General features: G+C 38.4%; 2 protein-coding genes and 1 pseudogene across 3 annotated transcripts in view; 2 read left to right on the top strand and 1 right to left on the bottom strand.

Moving 5' to 3' along the window:
- The first annotated feature begins 713 nt into the window (after positions 1-713).
- On the top strand, positions 714-4,021 carry LOC103468185 (tryptase-2-like). The gene is made up of 5 exons (XM_008415074.2): positions 714-802; positions 1,060-1,237; positions 2,205-2,479; positions 2,662-2,801; positions 3,682-4,021. The coding sequence occupies exons 1-5, from the start codon at positions 751-753 to the stop codon at positions 3,868-3,870; spliced, it is 834 nt and encodes a 277-aa protein (XP_008413296.1). The 5' UTR covers positions 714-750; the 3' UTR covers positions 3,871-4,021.
- A 1,472-nt stretch (positions 4,022-5,493) lies between these two features.
- Positions 5,494-8,860, top strand: LOC108165629 (tryptase-2-like; annotated as a pseudogene).
- Positions 8,861-9,911: 1,051 nt separating this feature from the next.
- The window catches only part of dus1l (dihydrouridine synthase 1-like (S. cerevisiae)), a 13,532-nt gene continuing 3,881 nt past the window's right edge, over positions 9,912-19,562 (bottom strand). For both annotated transcript variants that reach the window (XM_008415075.2, XM_008415076.2), the window contains exons 3-14: positions 17,999-18,107; positions 17,859-17,909; positions 17,575-17,687; positions 17,399-17,481; positions 17,217-17,320; positions 16,969-17,116; positions 16,686-16,782; positions 14,819-14,898; positions 14,496-14,665; positions 14,370-14,407; positions 13,758-13,833; positions 9,912-10,345 (exon numbers count right to left, since the gene is read on the bottom strand). In XM_008415075.2, coding sequence (XP_008413297.1) covers positions 10,176-10,345; positions 13,758-13,833; positions 14,370-14,407; positions 14,496-14,665; positions 14,819-14,898; positions 16,686-16,782; positions 16,969-17,116; positions 17,217-17,320; positions 17,399-17,481; positions 17,575-17,687; positions 17,859-17,909; positions 17,999-18,107 — 1,239 coding nt within the window. In that variant the 3' untranslated portion in view covers positions 9,912-10,175. The remainder of the gene's footprint in view (positions 10,346-13,757; positions 13,834-14,369; positions 14,408-14,495; positions 14,666-14,818; positions 14,899-16,685; positions 16,783-16,968; positions 17,117-17,216; positions 17,321-17,398; positions 17,482-17,574; positions 17,688-17,858; positions 17,910-17,998; positions 18,108-19,562) is intronic.

The following is a 19,562-nucleotide window of genomic DNA, read 5'->3' as shown; positions in this document are numbered from 1 at the left end:
AAACAAAAGCTAGTGATGGTTTGCAATGTCATGTAGATTACCAGATGTCATAGGCCAAGATATTTAGAGACAACATCTGTTCCTTTATAGTGAGACTTGGGATTCAGTGAGTGTAGGTGCTGATAAGGTGCAGTGTCTTGCCAAACTATTCATCTGCAGCCTTTGAACTTTTTCGAATTTTGTCACAATACAGCCGCAAACTTCAATGTACTTTACAGGGAATTTATAAAAAAAAAACACAACGTAAAATAGAACATGATTATGGAAAGAAACAATAAATGGTATACAAAACATTTAACAAATATAAATCAGAAAGAGGCGGCGGTCTCTTTTATCACTCCCTTTTATCTCATACCCCTAAAAAAATAATGTGCAACAAGATACAGTTAAGTCCACTGAAATGTCTGATCACGCTATGACAAAATGTGAAAAAAGCCAAAGGATATGAGTAGTTTTGTGTTACGGTGTTAGGTAAACATAATTTATGCAAAAAAACAAAAAGAAAAGAAAAAGCTCCAGTATTAAATTCAAAGAAATATAAATAAAATATTATGTTTTTCCGAATTACTTCAGATTTTTGTCTACACAAAGTGAGGAGATCTTTTAAATCTGCATCAAAGTGCATATAAACGTTTCTCCTCTGCCGATGCCTGGAGGGGCTGGATGATGGATCTGATAAGAGTTTCTTATAATCGGCTGTGTGTATAAAACTCCTGCAGTCTCTCGGCTCCACAGAGCTGCATCTCAGTCATGGCTGTGGGTAAACTGCTCGCTCTGCTGGTTCTGCTCCAGTGCTCTGCAGGTGAGACACAAGATCATTCATTTTAAGGGTTACTTCATTCCCAACATGTTGACAGCCTCACAAACTTATTGTGAGGTTGATATTATAAATATCTTTTCATTATTTAGTCAGTTTTTCAGGATGTTGGTGGCCACCTTAATGTTGTTTCTTGTGTTGTGTCATTAGGTGCACACCAATTTTTTGCCTACACCAAAATGTTGAATTCTTTATTCTGAGGTGACACTACTGTGTATTTCTCCTTTATTTCTTTCTTTTAGCTTTGATGGGAGCTGCAGTGAAGAGCTCCATCATTGGTGGGGGGGACGCCCCAAAGGGAAGGTGGCCTGGTTTGGTCTACCTTGACATCACCACAGACAGTGGGATGAGAAAGTGGCACTGCAGTGGTTCAATTCTCAATCAGAAGTGGGTCATGACTGCTGGGCGCTGCTGGGATGAGTAAGTCTGGATGGAATTATTGAGTATTTTCTAATAATCTTCCACAATTATACAGCTGCTAGTGTAAATGTCTGAACCGTTAATATGCTTTATATGGAGTTAATCAGAGGCTTTAACAAAATACATTTCCATCAGTTAATGTAGTTGATTAGAATGGGTAGAAAACTGATACTAAGAAAATTAGTATTGATTGATTGTTGACATGTACAACAATAATCAATCGTTGACATGTATGTTAATATGCATTGTCATAGTTTCAATAAATAAAATGAAATGAAAGACTGACAGGACAAGGCTATTAAGAATGATTCAAAATATCCATAAATGAATACTTAAAATTTAAATAACATTTTTAACTCACCCATAGTCTTAAGAGACAGGGACCCCATGTGTTTTTGAGGGTCTGGCTTTGTGCCTTTTACTAGATATTTTTTTGTGTGTGGTTTTGGAAACTGACGGTCTGAAGGGACATGCCTGACCCCTCTTCCTGCTGTCTGACCGTCATGTCTAACCCTCCCGCGCTAAGACTGTGGGAGGGTCAATGGATATTAATTACATATAAACAGCAAACAGATGTTTGGTTGGTATTATTTCTACATTAGCTATTATGGAGATACCTTAAATGTATTTTAATTTATTGATGTAATTAAGTGAAACATATTTACCTTACAACTGATAAGGTATATGTAATCGTGGTGTGTGCACAAGCAGCAGCATCATCTACTTTGGTGTTTTATGTAACATGAGTTATGCAATTCAAAATGTGTAGATTTGATTTTTCTCAATGTCCTGGCAGCCAAAGTAAGAGAGATCTAATCGTCTCGTTTTATCAAGACAGATAAAGGCAGTAAAGGAGAGTCAACAGATCCTTCAGCTGAATAGTGCATTAAGTGTTTGAGAGTTGGATTTACAGGAGATAAAAAGAGGTGGTAATTTGATTGCCTTTGTCTGTTTTTGTGTGTTTCAGTGAACTGAGGACCAGGTGGGATCGAACAGGAGTGTGGGTCGGCACATATGAGCTGGGCATGCCATCTGAACGTTACATGAATGTAGACATTGTTGATCGTCCACCTGAGTTCGGAGATGCTGGCAATGGCTTCGTCAATGACATTGCACTGATAAGGTTAAAACACCCTTTAAAATTCTCTAAGAACGTTGCTCCAGTGATCTTACCCAGAGAGGATGACACCTTTGATTCTTCCTCCGAGTGTTGGATTGCAGGCTGGGGTAATATTGGCAAAGGTGATTTTATTTTCCAATTGTTTGCACTGTAAAATCTACATAAGTAATGTTTTCAAAAATTTGCCATTAGAAATACTTTTTTGAACCTTCTTATGATGAAGAATTTTTCGACATTAAAAGCTACTTGAGTAAACGCTCATCCTTGACATGAAGCCTTCATGACTCTTTGTGTTTCCACCCAGTTGCTCTGCCACAAACAAAAGCTGTTCAAGAGGTGCAGATTTCCATCTTGCCTCAGGCAGATTGTAAAGCTGCATATCCGACCATGACTGATTCGATGTTGTGTGCAGGCGACCCCAAAGGGATAAAGAACCCCTGTGAGGTGAGTTTCAGCATCTATGTGAACTGAGATGATGTTCTATTTCAATATCTGTGGAAACGTTTGTGTATGAGAGCAAAAACTTTAATTCACATGAAGTTAGAACAAATTATGCCAAGGCCTTCTTAATTTGATGACACTCTGTTGAGACACAAGACAAAACACACACACACACACACACACACACACACACACACACACACACACTCAGACAAAGTCACATGAATGCAGTCAACTGAAAAGGAGATAAATAAAACAACCAAAAGGATGAATGCTTAGCATAATTTAAAGTAAGAATAAACTAAGAACCAGATGCAAGAATAAAGTAAAGAAGCGAAATCCAAGCAGAATATAAAAATAAACAAATGCATGGCCTGGAAGAAACCCCTAAAAGCCCAAACAAGCACTGATCATGATACCAGCAGTCCTAACTTAATCTCATATTTAATTAGATTTTCTAATGCTTTGTAAGAAAAATGGCAGAAACTATTCAAATTTGTTTTTATTAGTATCACTTACATTTTAACAATTAATGACAAAAAACCAAGGTGTGGTGAGTTTTCAGGACATAGCTGAATTAAAACATTGTCCTGCCAGAAATCTGTTCATGTGTTCTTGTTACTTGTACCCAGTCAGACTCGCTCAGCATTTCATTCCTTCTTTTCAATGCACTGGGTTCATCCAGGAACTCGGACTCGTCTCTAACACCCAAATAAAACCAGGCAAACCTGATCAGTTGTGTCTTAGCTCCCCCTCAACATGTGTGCTTATATACAATAACTACAATTTATTATCACATAGTTTCAGAGCATTGTGCAATTTGATTGTATTAGAAGGCTCAGGGAATAAAACCTAACTTTAAGCTAAATCTGCTTCTCCACAGGGTGACTATGGCGACCCGCTCATGTGCCGCACAGCCAGAGGCTTTGTGCAGGTGGGAATCATGAGTTATGGGAGTCCGAGAGGTTGTGAGGTCGCAGGGGTTCCTAGCATCTACACACAAGTCTCCAGCTTTATGGGCTACATCAAAGATCGCATGAAGCAACTTGACGAAGAATTCGCTTCTGACTAATGTTCCCAGAAGCCAGAGGAAGTCGAAGGCTTCCCTAACCAGCAGAGTTGCTGCCTTTCTCAGCTCGTCTCCTTATCCAGTCAACCCTTACTGCTCTCTCTCTCTCTCTGTCAAACATTTAATCACATTGCATTAAAGCTTTGAAGCATCACGTTTGGTGTCTGTTTGTTTATTTCATAAACTAATGTTGTCTGTAGCTCAATGAAAAAAAAAAAAAAGCTTAAAAATGAAAAATAAAGACTTCCCTAATCAAACTACTGTACAATTATGCTACTTATTAGTGCTTGAACAACTATCATTTCATTCGTTGCAATAGACACTTTAGGTTTTCGTTTTGGTGCAGTTTTCAGTTACTGCTTACAAAAACTGCTTCAAATATTGGCAGCTTGCAGCTCAGATTTACTCCAGCTGGAACTGCAGCTGACTGAAATCCATCTGTCCACTCTGGTTTTGCCACAGATTCTGGGTTCAAGTCTGGACTTTGACTGGGCCATTCTAACACATGAGTGTGGTTTGTTTAAAACCATTCTATTGTAGCCTGGTTTATATTCAGGGTGTTTGTCCTGATGGAAGCTGAAGCTCCGTCCCACTCTTTTTCAGTCTTTTTCAGACTTCCCTGATCTTGCTGAAGAGAAGCACCCAAGAGCATGATGCTGCCACCACCATGTTTAAAGGTGGGAATGGTGTGTTCAGAGTGATGAATGTTTTGCATTTTGGTTAAAAAGTTTAATTTTGTTCTGATCTGACCAGAGCTCCTTCTCCCACGTTTGCTGTGTCCAACATGGCTTCTGGCAAACTGCAAACAGGACTTCTTATGGGTTTTTTCAACAATGGCTTCGTCCTTGTAACTCTTCCATACAGACCAGAATTGTGCAGTGATGACTAACAGTTGGCCTGTGGACAGGTTCCCCCTCTGAGCTGTGGATCATCTGGTCCAGAGTAACAATGAGCCTCTTGGCTGCATCTCTGATCAAAGCTCTGCTTGTTCAGCTGAAGTTTAGGTGGACAGCCTCGACTTAGGCTAATATTAACATTTAACACATTAAACTCAGTTCTGATTTAATGTGTTAAATTAGAACATAATTAAATACATAGCAATCTTTGGGCAGTCGGACTCCACAATGTAATATTTATTTAGAAAATGGCCCCTATAATGTATCAAATACAAAGCCACACACACACACACACACTCCAATGTTTACAAGGACTATGTTGTGTACAAATATAAACATTTAAACTATTTAGAAAAAAAACCTATTGCTTATAATTTACAATTAAAAGATTGTATTTTTCTGAATTCCTTCAGATTTTTATCCACACAAAGTGAGATATTTTAAATCTCCTTCAAAGTGCATATAAACGTTGCTCCTGTGTGTTAGGATCCCTGGTTGCTGAGTTTGTTTTGGTACTTTGAATCTGGTTTCATTATTATTTTATGATCTTATTCTGATTAGATCCGTCTTGTTCCCGTTTTTCTTTAGGTCAGTTCTTCTTAGTGTTTCTAGTTATTCTTTGTTACTCTAATTTTATTATCTTTCTTTAGTCTAGTTGATCTTTAGTGTTAGATTTATTTCCTGTTCCCCTGTCTATTCTCCCTCACCACCTGTACCACTTCCTCTCTCTCTCTCTCTCTGATCAGCCTGCCTCTTGCAGACTGATCAGAGTCAGATTAGCTAACTGACCCTCTCAGTCAGTTAACTAATCTGCCCTGGTCTTTTGTTCAGCAGTCAACTTCAACTTCTTTTATTCTTCTGTGCCTCGTCATTTCCCACAGTTCTCGTCATGTAACCAGCCTGACTTTTGTTATGGTTTATTTTTATTCAACTTTGGATTTAGTTTTTTGTATTTTTGTAAGTTTGCATTTTATAATTTTTTTTATTAAATATTTCAAAATCTGCCTACAACTCTGCATTTGTGTTAGGCAGACACTACCACAAATGCATCATGACGCTCTGCCTATGCATGGAGGGGTTGGGTGATGGATCTGATAAGAGTTTCTCATCTTCGGCTGTGTATGAAACTCCTGCAGACACGGAGCTGCATCTCAGCCATGGCTTTGGGTAAACTGCTCGCTCTGCTGGTTCTGCTCCAGTGCTCTGCAGGTGAGACACAAGATCATTTTACATAGAACAAAATGCGTGGTGAAAGAGATATCCTGACTGTCCATGCTTCTTGTGTAACGTAGATAACTTTATTATCATTTGAGTGCACGACGGTGAATTAAAATGGAATTCACAATATTTACACCAAAATGATAAACTAGATATTTTAGCCTCACGATAAGTAAGTAAGATAAACACTACTGTGTATTTCTCCTTTATTTATTTTAGTTTTGATGGGAGCTGGAGTCATTGGTGGGGGGGACGCCCCAAAGGGAAGGTGGCCTGGTTTGGTCTACCTTGACATCACCACAGACAGTGGGATGAGAAAGTGGCACTGCAGTGGTTCAATTCTCAATAAGAAGTGGGTCATGACTGCTGGGCGCTGCTGGGATGAGTAAGTCTGAATACAGAACTCTTCATTTTCTGATAATCTTCCACAATTATACAACTGCTAGTGTAAATGTCTGAAGTGTTGATATGCTTTATATGAAGTTAATCAGAGGTTTTAACAAAAATACATTCCAGTCTCTTAATTGGGTTGATTGGGTAGAAAACTGATATCAAATACTATGAAAGTATGAGCTTATTGTAAAAATATTAAACATATCTATAAATGAGGGAGATGTGGTTGCCTTGTTTTATCAAGACAGATAAAGGCAGTAAAGGAGAGTGAACAGATTCTTGAGATGAATAGTTTGAGAGTTGGATTTACAGGAGATAAAAAGAGGTGGTAATTTGATCTCCTTTGTCTGTTTTTGGTGTTTCAGTGAACTGTGGACCAGGTGGGATCGAACAGGAGTGTGGGTCGGCACATATGAGCTGGACAAGCCATCTAAACGTTACATGGATGTAGACATTGTTTATCGTAAACCTGAGTTTAGGGTTACTGGCAATGGCTTCGTCAATGACATCTCACTGATAAGGTTAAAAACACCATTAGATTTCTCTGAGAACGTTGCTCCAGTGATCTTACCCAGAGAGGATGACACCTTTGATTCTTCCTCCGAGTGTTGGATTGCAGGCTGGTGGAGAAAAAACAACGGTACGTTTTTCACACACACGCACACACACACACACTAAGGGTGAACTTTATGTGTTATTACAATATTTTATGGTAATATTGTGATGGCAATAAAAGTGACAATAAGATTTATTCTTTTTTAGCCAACCTTTATGGCCATCACAGCATGGCTCCTGAAAATCAAACCTTTTGTAATACACTTCTACAGTCACAAAATGAAGAGTTATTTATATCAGTAGACTGCAGAAAGTAACTTCATTTAATGATATTTTCAAACGAATTAATATTTATGGAGGTTTTAGTTACGCAAACAGTAGAAAAACTAGTAAAACTAATAATCCTGACAACATGGACAGTTTTAGAGGGTTTCATACATAACCAGTTGGAATTTATCGTAACAACAATAAATTGGAATTCTTAGATAAATCTAAACAAATCCATGAAATTTATCGCAATAAATGATAAGCAGTACGTTAAATACCCAACCCTGTAACAGACATTATAGGTGTCACAGGGTACGTAGGTGCATATATATGTATATGTACATATATACATTTATGTATATATGTACATATATGCATATATGTATATATACCTACATATATATACATATACATATATGTATTTATATGTAGGTGCATATTCAGAGATCTGTTTCCTCACCTGGACCTCTCTCTGTGCCCATGTAGCCTGGGGGGAGAAATCAATGACTCTACAGGAGATGAAGGTTCGAATTGTGTCTCAGACTAGATGTAAAGCTGCGTTTCCAGACCTGAGTGATAACATGCTGTGTGCAGGCGGTCCTGCTGGAGGAAAAGATTCCTGCAATGTGAGTTTCAGCATTTATATAAAAGCTAACATGCAGAATGTCAGTCTGATCTAAAATGCAGCGAATGAGGTTATGTGGAGAACATCCACAAATATTACAGATTAAGTCAAACTGGTTCGTTGTGAAAACATAAAACCATCTGCTAAAAGTATGCCAGCTTTTTCTTTTCTCCCCCAACTGCATTACTTTCACGTTTCAGTGTCAGCCAGTGTGCGACTCAGAAGCACACAAACTAACATCATCACAGTGTGTCATTTTTCAGCATCCACCAGGAGACCATGGCAGCCCGCTCATGTGCCGAACAGCCAGAGGCTTTGTGCAGGTGGGAATCATGAGCTTTAACAGTCCGGATGATTGTCGTACCCCAGACAGTTTTGGAATCTACACTCAAGTCTCCAGTTATATGGACTTCATCAAGACATTCACTTTTTTTGGCTAATATTCCAAGAAGCAAGTCAAAATATCTGATGTACATCAACTCCTACATCTAATTTGGTATTTAATTCAAAGACGCCAAAAAAAGATGACCTGAAGAATCTCATCAGCTCGTCTCCTAATTCCAATGAAGCCTTCCAGTTTATTCACTCTTCCTCACCCAGAGATGCATCTCAGTAAATTAATAAGAAATAGCTTTAGTATTTCTATTCAAAAAGTGAAATTAATGTAATGCAAGTCTACTGATATGACAGTGGCTTTGCAGAAAGTCACTGACACTCTTCACAAGGTATTGTCAAAGAAATAATAAAAAAAAAGAGTCTGTCTACAAAGATGCTTTTACAACTATTTAGAAAAAGTGTGGTAGAAAAATGTGAGGCAACAACAGAAATAATGGCAAGCTGGAGAGAATTGTGATTGTTGATGTATTTGTAAGGCCCATTTAACCCTACACGTATTGTACCAGAGTTCTGGGGAACAAGGTAAAGTAAGTCAAAAAGCATACAGGTACATCTAACAAAATGAGAATGTCATGAATAAAATTATTTTTGTCACCCACTTCAGAAAGTACAAGTGGAGTCTCTGGTTCGGGAATCTGGTGGTTTGACTTTACATTATTGTTGACTAGGCAAAAGTAGAGCAGCTCTGTTGTCAGTATATTACAGCAACGTTACAATAATTAGAAAACCTCACAGATTCACATATGTTTTATGTAAAGAGGTATAATTCTTGTGTCAGTTACCATTTATACTGGACAAACACACACTTTATTAATCCAGTGTGGGGATTTGTTTTGCTACATGAATAGGATAATCAATAAAAATTATATATATATATATAAAAAGCAAAAACAAAAAAAACACAATATGTAAATTATGATTACCCATGCCACATGCCATGTAAGTAGGTCTGGGTACTTTATCAGTTAAAATTGATAAGTCGTCAGAATAAATTGTACACAGACATAAATAAAATCCCAACACACCTTGTGGACAGTGTGTGAGCTGAGAGAAGCAGCTTTTCTTCTCCATCAGCCAGCAGCGCTCGCCTTCCAGCTGGTAAAGTGTCACCATGGTGACAAGAGTCAGTAGGTGGAGCATCACTATTAAGAATCTTTAAACTTTTAACAATCTCGATCATTTATAAGGTTTGCATACATGTAAAATGGAAAAATTGTAGCCAAAGATGCTGCAGCTGAACTCTAGAAATTCATGAGTTATTTAGGACAGTCTGAGATGACCCTGAATATTTCTTCTATTACTCTGTTGAACATTAAAAATAACTTAACACACTGCATAAAACACAAAAAAAATATGCAAATATATTAAATCAACAGACATTTGCATATAGTCAAAAATAGGATTGTATGCTAAGACTATACTACACACCAGATTGTGTAACAGATTTACTTTTCTTGCTGCTTTGCACAGGAAGTATCTTCTGCCTTCTTTATTCTAAGATCTCTTGGAGATTAGTGGTGCATCCGCTGCTAACAAAGTGGCTATGACTGCTGCCTTAAATTACATTGCATTTAAGCTGTTTTGTGTAGAGAAACATGATCAATATATTTCAAAAGCTAACTGTGACTGAACTCAGTAAAATTTGACAGATAAAATACATTCTCCTTTCATAAACACACACGATTCAGATGAGAAAACGTGTTTCTGAGCCAACCATCTTTAATTCCATAGAAAAAGTTTGTGGTAAGCCCAAAGTCCAGCAGTTCATCACAGGAGCTTTTATTGTCCATATTTTCCACCAAATGAAAGGTTCAACATTTCAGATGAAACCAACAAGGTTAATAATATGATGTTATGTACCTGAAAATGTTTTATGGACCAGAATAAAACCATCCTGCCCCAGAACCCTGCAGCACACCTCCATTTGGACAGGCAGCCTGTCCAAATGGGGGCAGCAGCTAGGCCTCCGTCTGCTCCGTCAGCTCCCTGCAGGAAGCTGCTGCCACCTGAGGATTCTGCTTGTTTCTGTCCGGCTCCGTCACTGAGCCCTCTGTCCGCTCACACTCCTTCTGCTGGTCTTCCTCGGCTTTCTGTTTCTCTGCTTTGGTTTTGAATCTCAGCCCATGACCTGGAAATCAGACAGCAGGGATCCTTAAAGGGACGGAGTTATGTGTCTTACAGTGACAGAGAAATTTTATAGCACTATCAAGTAATTATGTTACCTTCAGTTATGAAATACTGTATATATCAAACACAACTTATAAAAAAAAATTGACTTTGGAATTTAACACCTTGAAATTGGGTCTTTGTCTCTTTAAGAAGCTCCTGCTCTGACATTTTGCTTTCAGGAAGTCATCACAACAAAGTTCTTCCATTAAGCTTTTAACACTTTTACCAGTATTTCACAGGAAGTAGTTCAAATGATGAGCTCAGCAGATGTGCAGCTCCATCAGGTGTTTGCTAATTGCTGCTGCCACTAGTCTAGAGGAGCTGAGAGATTCAAGGATTCTTTATGATTGAAAGAATCAATGCAGCACTCCAGGTATGTTTTTGATGAGGGAATGACATAACAAGGTTGCTGAACAAAGTTGATTTTACATCATATTTATCACAGACAGACAAAACAGACCCAAACTGTTTGGGTTCTGTTTTGGCTCTGACTGAACCTAGTGGTTACCTTGGCGATCCCAGTCAGAACTAAAGCATACGATGATAATGGATTTCTCTCCATTTAATGCATTCCAACACAAAGTATTTGCAAACAGTCTACAGTAATGTGTGATTACTAAAACTGTTTATTTCTGTAACTATCACTCACTTTAAAAAGCCTGGCAGCCATACTGGATTGTCTGAACTTGGTTGCTTGGGAAAGTCCAACTTTATTTGGAGAGCAAACAATTTAATAATCTGTTTCCATCAGCCACGTCTGTTATTGTGTCAGTCTGAAGTCATGAAGCTGTGAGACTCATTAACTTTGCTCATTAAACTATTTTCTACAACTTTCATTCATGTGTCTCTTGACTTGCAGCTTATTTATAATTTGTTACAGGCTATTTTTTTGTTCTCTCGTTCAATGATAAGAAATGATTTCCAAATTTTTGACGGTGTCGTATAAACAGATGCCTGAATTTGAACCAAGATGATAAAGGAAACAAAAGGTCTGTTCTAGACGGATAGTTTAGATTTCCTTATTACGTTTCAGTGATGATCAGAACTTTAACACTGAAAAAGTAAGCATTTAAGTTTGTTTTTCTGAAAAACAAACTTAACCCTCTGATGCATGACATATTGACTATACAGTCTTCCATCAGTGGGTCTATTTGGACCTGTGTTTAAATCGATGTGTTTTTATGCTATTTTTGTCATTTTGATTCAAAATAATGTTTAGTATGATACTTTCTGCTGTGTTTTATTTCACACAAGAATTATTTCATGTTTGAAATATTTTGATTTTTCACTTTTTTAAGCATTTGTAGAAGAAATTGTTGAACATTTGTGACGATTTGTAGAACATTTTTAAAACAAAATGACAACAGCAATTTTACAAAAGCAATGTTGGAACTATGTCAGCGTCCATTATGTGTATGTAGGTGTGTGTGGACAGCGGGAGGGAGATGGGGGAATAGAAAGAGCACGTTTCTTTAAACTAGCTAGCTAACCAAGCTAGCTAACATTACTGTCTGTATTCTATTGTGCTGTGTGTTATGCATGCGAGTGTGCGTATGTATGTGCGTTTTTTATCCATAAATCCATCCATTCATTCATAAATCCATCCATTCATCCATCCAGGGCCTCTTCCGTTTATCCGGCGTCGGGTCGTGGAGGTCGCAGCCTAAGTAAGGAGGCCCAGACTTCCCTCTCCTCAGTCACTTGTTCCAGCTCCTCTGGGGAAATCCCAAGGTGTTCTCTGGCCAGCTGAGAAACATAGTTCCAGCGTGTCCTGGGTCTTCCCCGGGGCCTCCTCCTAGTGGGACGTGCCCAGAACACATCACCAGGGAGGCGACCAGGAGGCATCCTAACATGTTTCCCTAGTCACCTGAACTGGCTCCTCTCGATGTAAAGGAGCAGCGGTTCTACTGAGTCCCTCCCGGATGACTGAGCTTCTCTCTCTAAGGGAGAGCCCAGACACTCTAAAGAAATAAAACTAATTTCGGCCGCTTGTATCAGTGACCTCGTTCTTTCGGACATGACCCAAAGCTCATGATCATAGATGAGGGCAGGAACTTAAACTGGTAAATCAAGAGCTTCGCTTTTTGAATTAGCTCTCTCTTCACTACGACAGACTGGTTCAGCGCCTGCTTCACTACAGACGCTGCATCAATCCGCCTGTCGATCTCCTGCTCCACTTGGGGCAGGACATCCTCCCCGACCCGGAGAAGGCACTCTATTCTTTTATGCATTTATTTATTTAGCCATGAATTTTTTATTTATCGAGATGATAAAAGGCAGAACATTGAACACATTGATAAACAGGTTTTGCATGTCATTCAACTCACTCTCGATTTTCTTATCTAGGGTGTCAGACACACACAGACACACACACACACACACACACACAAATAACACACATGCACAATAAAGTAAGGGCAGTAATGTTAGCTAGCTTGGTTAGACAACTAGTATTAGCCAACTTCAAAGAAGGCTGATAGGTTAATTTGTGACAATAACGCTGTCACAGTACTTATGATTGACACACACACATGCACACACATTTGTGACGTAAAAATAAAGATAATACGTAAAAGGTTCTTGTTGTGTAAAATATTATTATTCAGGGGTGACATTTAGGACTCTGTGTGTTTGGTTCACAAAAAAAAAATGTTTTCCTGACAGTCACAGTTGGTAAGAAACAAAGATTCCCATTAAATTTCATAGGAAATGAATGCGGGTCCTTTTGGACCCACTTTTGGAAGAATGGGGTAGTAATATAAAACACGTTATTTCTTAAAATGTGTAAAAGGTAAATTAAAAATTTGAATTGCATGATATCAGTAACATGTTTGATGAGGAATACCTGGAATATGAAGTGATGAAAACTTTTCATTACTAAGATATTGCAAAAAGATGACCTCAGGGTCAAAAAGGACAAACTTACGCATCAGAGTGTTAAGGAAATATTATGATGAAAACTGATTTCTAAAGTCAAGTATAGAAAAACATATTCAAGAAAAAAAAATCAACAGAATAACCTTACATTTCTAACATTTTTCTATAGGTATCAATATAAGTGAATGTGCAGTTAAAACAAAGAACATGCGGAAAAATGGCCGAACAATGAAACGGTTAAACACAGATGATTCACGGGTCACTGACTGCATTACAGCACTTTATTTAGCTTCAATATTTACTATGTTCAGTTGTTTAGTCATTTTCTTCACAAATATGTTGGAATTACGATGATTTAAAAATAGTCCAACAAGGGAATGATTGGAAAGATGAATTGTGTGAGAAAATTTGATGAAATCATGTTGTTCTTGACTGAGAGTTTATAAACCCAGTGATATATTAGCAACAGAACATTCAGTTATCATTATACTCACTTGGACAATCTGCCACCTCTTTGAAAGCCTTCTTCTTACAGCAGCCTCGACACAAACTGAACACACATTTATTTCCCTGCAGAACAAAACATGACAGGAATGACTAAGCTTCCTAAAATCTTTGTTAATGGAAGGAGAGAATAAAAAAAAAACCTAAAAAAAAACACAAAACTTTATAAAAAATGACATCCTTTATGCAAACAGTCATTTTATGTGACTTTGGAGAAACGGGGAACTTTAGAAAAGACGATTTATGTTTGTGAAAGCGGACGTGTGGATCAGATATAAAACACCAACACTACGGCTGTCAAACTCATTTCCTTTTTGGCCATATCAAGATCACTAATGTCCTCAAAAGACTGATTGTGATTGTGGTGGAATTTACCAAAAAAGTTATAAAAATGTTCAAATATTACTAAATATCTGTTTCTTATTTTTTAAAATTAAATCATATTGAACATATTTTCACCTAGATGTAATTTAGCAGCATGCAGATAAAATCTCTTTGGATTTAATTGATAAAGAAAGATTAAGCGTACAACTATTAACTTAAAGGTTCTGTTAACGTCCAGCGGGCCGCAGCAAGGCCTTCAGTTTGACTCATCCGCTTACCTTTGGGTTGCCACATTGTTCACATTTGAGGTATTTGGCTGCAAGTGGGGAGAAGCAAAACCATTTCAGATTTCTTGTTCTGTTGGTTGTGGTTTAAAGACAAATCTGTAACTGAGGTAGACTCACGTTTCAGCTCAGGACAGAAGTTTTTGTTGGGGTTGCGGGATCTTTTCTTCAGTTTGTTTTTGGACAGGCCTTCAGCTGCTCTGTCTGAGTCCTCCAGAGCTCTTTTCTGACACATGGTGCTCTTCACCTCAGCCTCCTGGCAGCTGCCGTTGGTCACCGCCGGCTTGGGCCTGGTGGATGTTGGTCGTTTAAAGCAGAACAGTGGAAAAGAAATGTGCCTATGATAAATCCGTTTGTTGTTTGGTTACTTTACTGAGTGTACATCTGCAGTCATTCAGGCCGCTAACATGCTGGCAGCAGTAGAAACAGAGGAAGTGACTCACGGTGGTCTGACGTATGGTTGGCAGATCCAGTGAGGCAGCGGCAGACCCCCGTCTTTCTCATCCCCACCAGAAATCTCCTCCTACATTGAGACGAGGAGAACCAAAGAGCTAAGTACCAGAATCATTTCAAATAAAGAAATAGGTCTGTCACAATACAATTTTCCAATTACTGCGATAAATGATAATATTGTTGTTTTGAGAACATTTTTAGATAATATACTGATAACGGCAAAAGTTTGTCTTCTCAAAGACCAATAAAGTGTAGTTTTGTAAAGAATCCTTTACTCTGGAACTGGACGATATTTTAAAAATGCAAAATAAAGCACGACCACCAAGGAAAATCAATCAAATGAAATTAAAAACCACACATAACCCAAACCATAAATAACATGGATTATCAAGTCTCTGCACAAAATTGCCCTTCAAAAATATTAATAATCAGAATGATTATTGAGTTAATTTCAATTTTATCATGCAATTAATTGCTTATTGCAACAAGCAATAAGTTACGTTATAATTACGTTATAATCAGTTACGTTATAATTATGCAGAAAACAACACAAGCTGTAACCAACCTGTGACGGAGGAACCATCACGAGCCGGGACTTAATTATGAGTCCATGTCAGCACGCCCGCACACACACCAACATAGACAATCGCTAACTTACTTTATTTGCAGCTTAAACTGACGCGGTTCATTGTGGGTGTTCCTGCTTCAGTTAACATATCCATCCTAGCCTGTTATTTTCAGCTCCAAACATTTTCCCGGTTCAGTTTTCAAGCAGGATTGTTTCCGGACTGTGGTGCGCCAGGAGAGAGTCACTATGTTCCGATGACATAGTGATGTCATCGGAACGTACGGAGTGTTTTCTATTAAATTGAGTATTATATTTTTGATCACAAGTTTATCTATTTATATATATATTTTTTTTCTTTTTTTTCTTGGTATTTATTATTACTTTGTTTACTTTAAGAGTTTACTTGAGTTTGAAGTAATTGTTTCGTTGTTTTTGCTTGCTTGTTTTTTGCTGTGGGCGGAGCCTGTGGCTTTAAAAGCAGGGCTCTGTACCACTTTGAGTCAGTCTGTGGTTAGACTCCTGAGAAGTCACACTGAAGGTGATGGACTCTTGCATTTAAGGTACTGCTGTTTGTCTGTTTTTAACTTGCCTTGGACGTCCTTTGTACATGTTCTGCACCTCTCTGATTTGTTCACCTGAAGATTACTCTCTCTGAAGATTATCTCTCACTAAAGTGATCTCCGGCCTTGGCCAGTCTTTTATGTTTGACCAAGTCATAATAGAACCCGTCACACAGCCATCGGGTTTTAACAATTAATAGGAAACAAAAAATGAAAAGTGTGTATGATGACATACACGCCATCCGCTCTGGTTTGCAGAATCAGCGTCAGATGGTCCTCACAAGTCACATTAGCATTTGTTGATGATGCCATTTGCTCTGACTATCTCTAAATCTCCTGATGTGAATGTTAGCCAGGACGGGAAGAATCAGGGCAGAAGCATCACATTGTGGCTTTTAGTATTTGAACACATTTAACTTCTTTATGTTTCATGTTGCTACAACCACAAACCTCCACATGCTTCTTGGTGTTTTAGGTAATAAAGCAGCACAAAGCAGAGCTCACTGAGAAGTGGAACTCCAAATATTACAATTACAACTGCAAGTCTGCATTTTGATGCAGACTTGCATCAAAATGCAGACCAGGAAGCTTCAATAAGCTTCCTGGTGGAAAAAAAGCTAAATTGATTTGCTAAGAAATATTGGTGCCAATTTTTTACCACCAGATTAGGGTGGCTTTTGTGAAGGTCAAAGGTTAACTTTCTTGGCCTCCTCCCCTAAGATGCTGTACCTGGCAGCGCTGCTTCAGCTGTGCGCTAACATGAGCTAACCCTTCCAGGGTCTTCACCTTGGCCAGCTCCTCCCTGAGGTCCTGGTGGATCTGCAGCCTAAACAAACAAACAAACAAACAAACAAACAAACAAACAAACACACACACGCGCGCACACACAATTTAGCTCCATGTGACTACAGTTTCAACAGCTCAACCTAATCAGTAGGACTTTATGTTTCCACTATAAAGGATAAAGAGTTTAAAGACCTCATCCGTCCAGTAAGAATGAATGAAGCCCTACGTGTGATGCCACAGCTTGAAGAGGTGAGCCCGTATGTAGGACAGTGAGCATGGAGGGTGCTGCTTCACCACCTCCAGATATTCCTCTGCCATTTCCCACACTGGGGGGCTGTGGCCCTCAAACAGGGCCGGGTTATGGAGGTTCCCTTCTACGGATAACACAAAGGCAGATCTAAGGAATGCAATATTTCAGATACACAGCACTTTATCGCTGAACCTCACAGGACAGAGAGTTAAAGGAGAACTAACCTGCACTCATGACCCCCTGCACTCCTGTCTCCTGAATGCAGCGTTCCACATCACTCAGATGATGGATATTCCCATTCGCAAATACTGGAATATTTACTGCTTTTCTGCAAAAGAAAATCCAAGCCAGAAAAATGTCTTATTACATTTTATATAGACACCAGAGAAAAAGGACTGCAGCTCACCTGACTGCCTGAATGTGCTCCCAACTAGCGATCCCCGTCATGGCTCCCTTCTGATCTTTGGTTCTGCCATGTACTGTCAGCAACTGGGACATTTACCAAACATCTCAGACTTCACTACAGTTATAAAGAATTTTTTTCTAAATCAAAGCTCAACAGGTGATGGATACAGATCCTACTTGACATCCAGCTTTCTCCAGCATCTGAGCGTAGCGCACTGTTTTCTCGATCTCCTTGAAGACTCTGATCTTACAAGTGACCGGTACCAAGAGCTTTTCATTGGCTAAGCTGACTGTCGATGTAAGGAGAAAGCAGCAGTTATAAGAATCTACCTATTTAAATAAAGAAGATTTAAACACTGGTTTAATCATACAATTAAAGCTGCATGTTAACATGAGAAGCATAGAAAATGTTATTTGTTGAAAGCTACTCACAAAATATGACAAAATGAGTAAAAACTCACCCATCCTCTCCAACAGCTCCCATTCATCTTGCAGAAAAACTCCATAGTGTCCTTAAAATAATAATGTAACATTAGTTTTGGTCCTTTGTATTAGCTCTACTCTAGATAGTCATCCTACGTTCAGATTAGAGAACATGTACCTCTCTTAGCTATCATCTGTGGACAACCCAGATTGAGATCAATGGCGTCGCAGTAGTCCTGGGCCAGGACAGCAGCCTGGAGGAACACCTCCGGGTCGTTGGCACAAAACTGGGGAACAAAATAACAGTACATAAATTTCACTCCAACACTTACATGAGACACACTGTGTTTCTAAGTAATGTGCAGCTATGATGCTCATTCTGAACAAACACTGGAGATTCTCACACACAAATCTGTTCATATTTATCATTCAAGGTTTATTTGCAGTGTTGACAATTTATAGCTTTTATATGAACATGATAAAGTGATTGATCTTTGTACATGTTGACATTATATAAGATTTTATATTAAAATCTTTATTGTGCACCTTTTGATGACTGGATGTGATTGATCAGAACTACTTCCTGTCTAAGAGAGTTTCTAACTGCTGCAGTGTGTTTTTCTCCAGGTGTGTGAGACGATTACAGCATGATGGAGTTTGTTGTCTTAGTTTATGGGAGAAACCCGTTATTCTCTCACACACTTCCAGCTATAGACGTGAAATTTTGGGGAGAATTTTTTAAAATAATTTCTTATTTTAAAAAAAGTTAAAAACTGTTACCTGGCAGCTGCGATGATCATTTTAATCAGTTTAAAATGAGCTAACCGATATAGATGTATGCTCATAAGTTGATTTCTCACTATAGTCTGATTATTTTGGTGAAAGTGGAGTAGTGAAACTATATTATCAAGAAAAATTGTTATTTCAACATTTTAAAACCTGAACGTTTAACTGAAATGCATAAAATAATTTTAATCTCAGTTGTACTTTATTCAGTTAAAACCTAAACAACGATTCAGTAGAAGAGCTCAGACACGAAGCCTTTATCATCAACTACATGATAAAAACAAAAATATTGCAAGAGAAACATCAGCAGGGAGCAGTATGGTTCTGTCTCTCCACATGATTTTAGGACTTTAAATGGCTCAGTTAGTAAATTAATGTATGTGAAATAAAATAGGAACTATACAAGATGTCCTAAAAGTCTCTGCTGAACAAAAAGTTTGATCGTTTAAACAAACAAATCTAATATGTTATGCCTCTGATCACTGCACTCCTTCCCTGACCCAGCTATATATATATATGTATGTATGTATATATTTATTTATATATATACATACATACATATATATATATATATCAGTGAGGTGCGGTGAGGTTCACAGCTGGTGAGGCACCGACTTAATTATAAACAGATTTACAAATCTAGACCCCCTGCATGTCATTGTTTACATAAGGAAATTTTGCGCATGCGTACAATGCTGGAGGGCAAGAAGACTATTCTTTAACATGTGATGCTTAGCCGCGCCGCCGCTGCAGAATAATTTCGTGATCTCAATCAAACTTAGACATGTAGATATTAATTCCGTGCTGTGCTTAACAGCAAAGGGAGAAACTGTTAAAGTACAACTCAAAACCACGTCTCTGTATCAGCGCAGCTACTGTATGGCTAGATCGCTGTTACTGTCTCTTACTCTGCAGTTGTGCAGTCACAATATCTGGGATCATGAGCGCCCCCAGCG

The sequence above is a fragment of the Poecilia reticulata genome, linkage group LG8, assembly GCF_000633615.1.
Source record: "Poecilia reticulata strain Guanapo linkage group LG8, Guppy_female_1.0+MT, whole genome shotgun sequence".
NCBI classification, from domain to species: domain Eukaryota; kingdom Metazoa; phylum Chordata; class Actinopteri; order Cyprinodontiformes; family Poeciliidae; genus Poecilia; species Poecilia reticulata.
The sequence above is the reverse complement of the archived record's forward strand: the minus strand, read 5'-3'. Positions and strand labels throughout refer to the sequence as shown.

Bases quoted from the DNA above. Each gene is read 5' to 3' on its own strand.
- LOC103468185 (XM_008415074.2), top strand. From the start codon at position 751: ATGGCTGTGGGTAAACTGCTCGCTCTGCTGGTTCTGCTCCAGTGCTCT. The intron at 803-1,059 runs GTGAGACACAAG...TCTTTCTTTTAG, and splicing joins TCTGCTCCAGTGCTCTGCAG to CTTTGATGGGAGCTGCAGTG. The intron at 2,480-2,661 runs GTGATTTTATTT...GTTTCCACCCAG, and splicing joins CTGGGGTAATATTGGCAAAG to TTGCTCTGCCACAAACAAAA.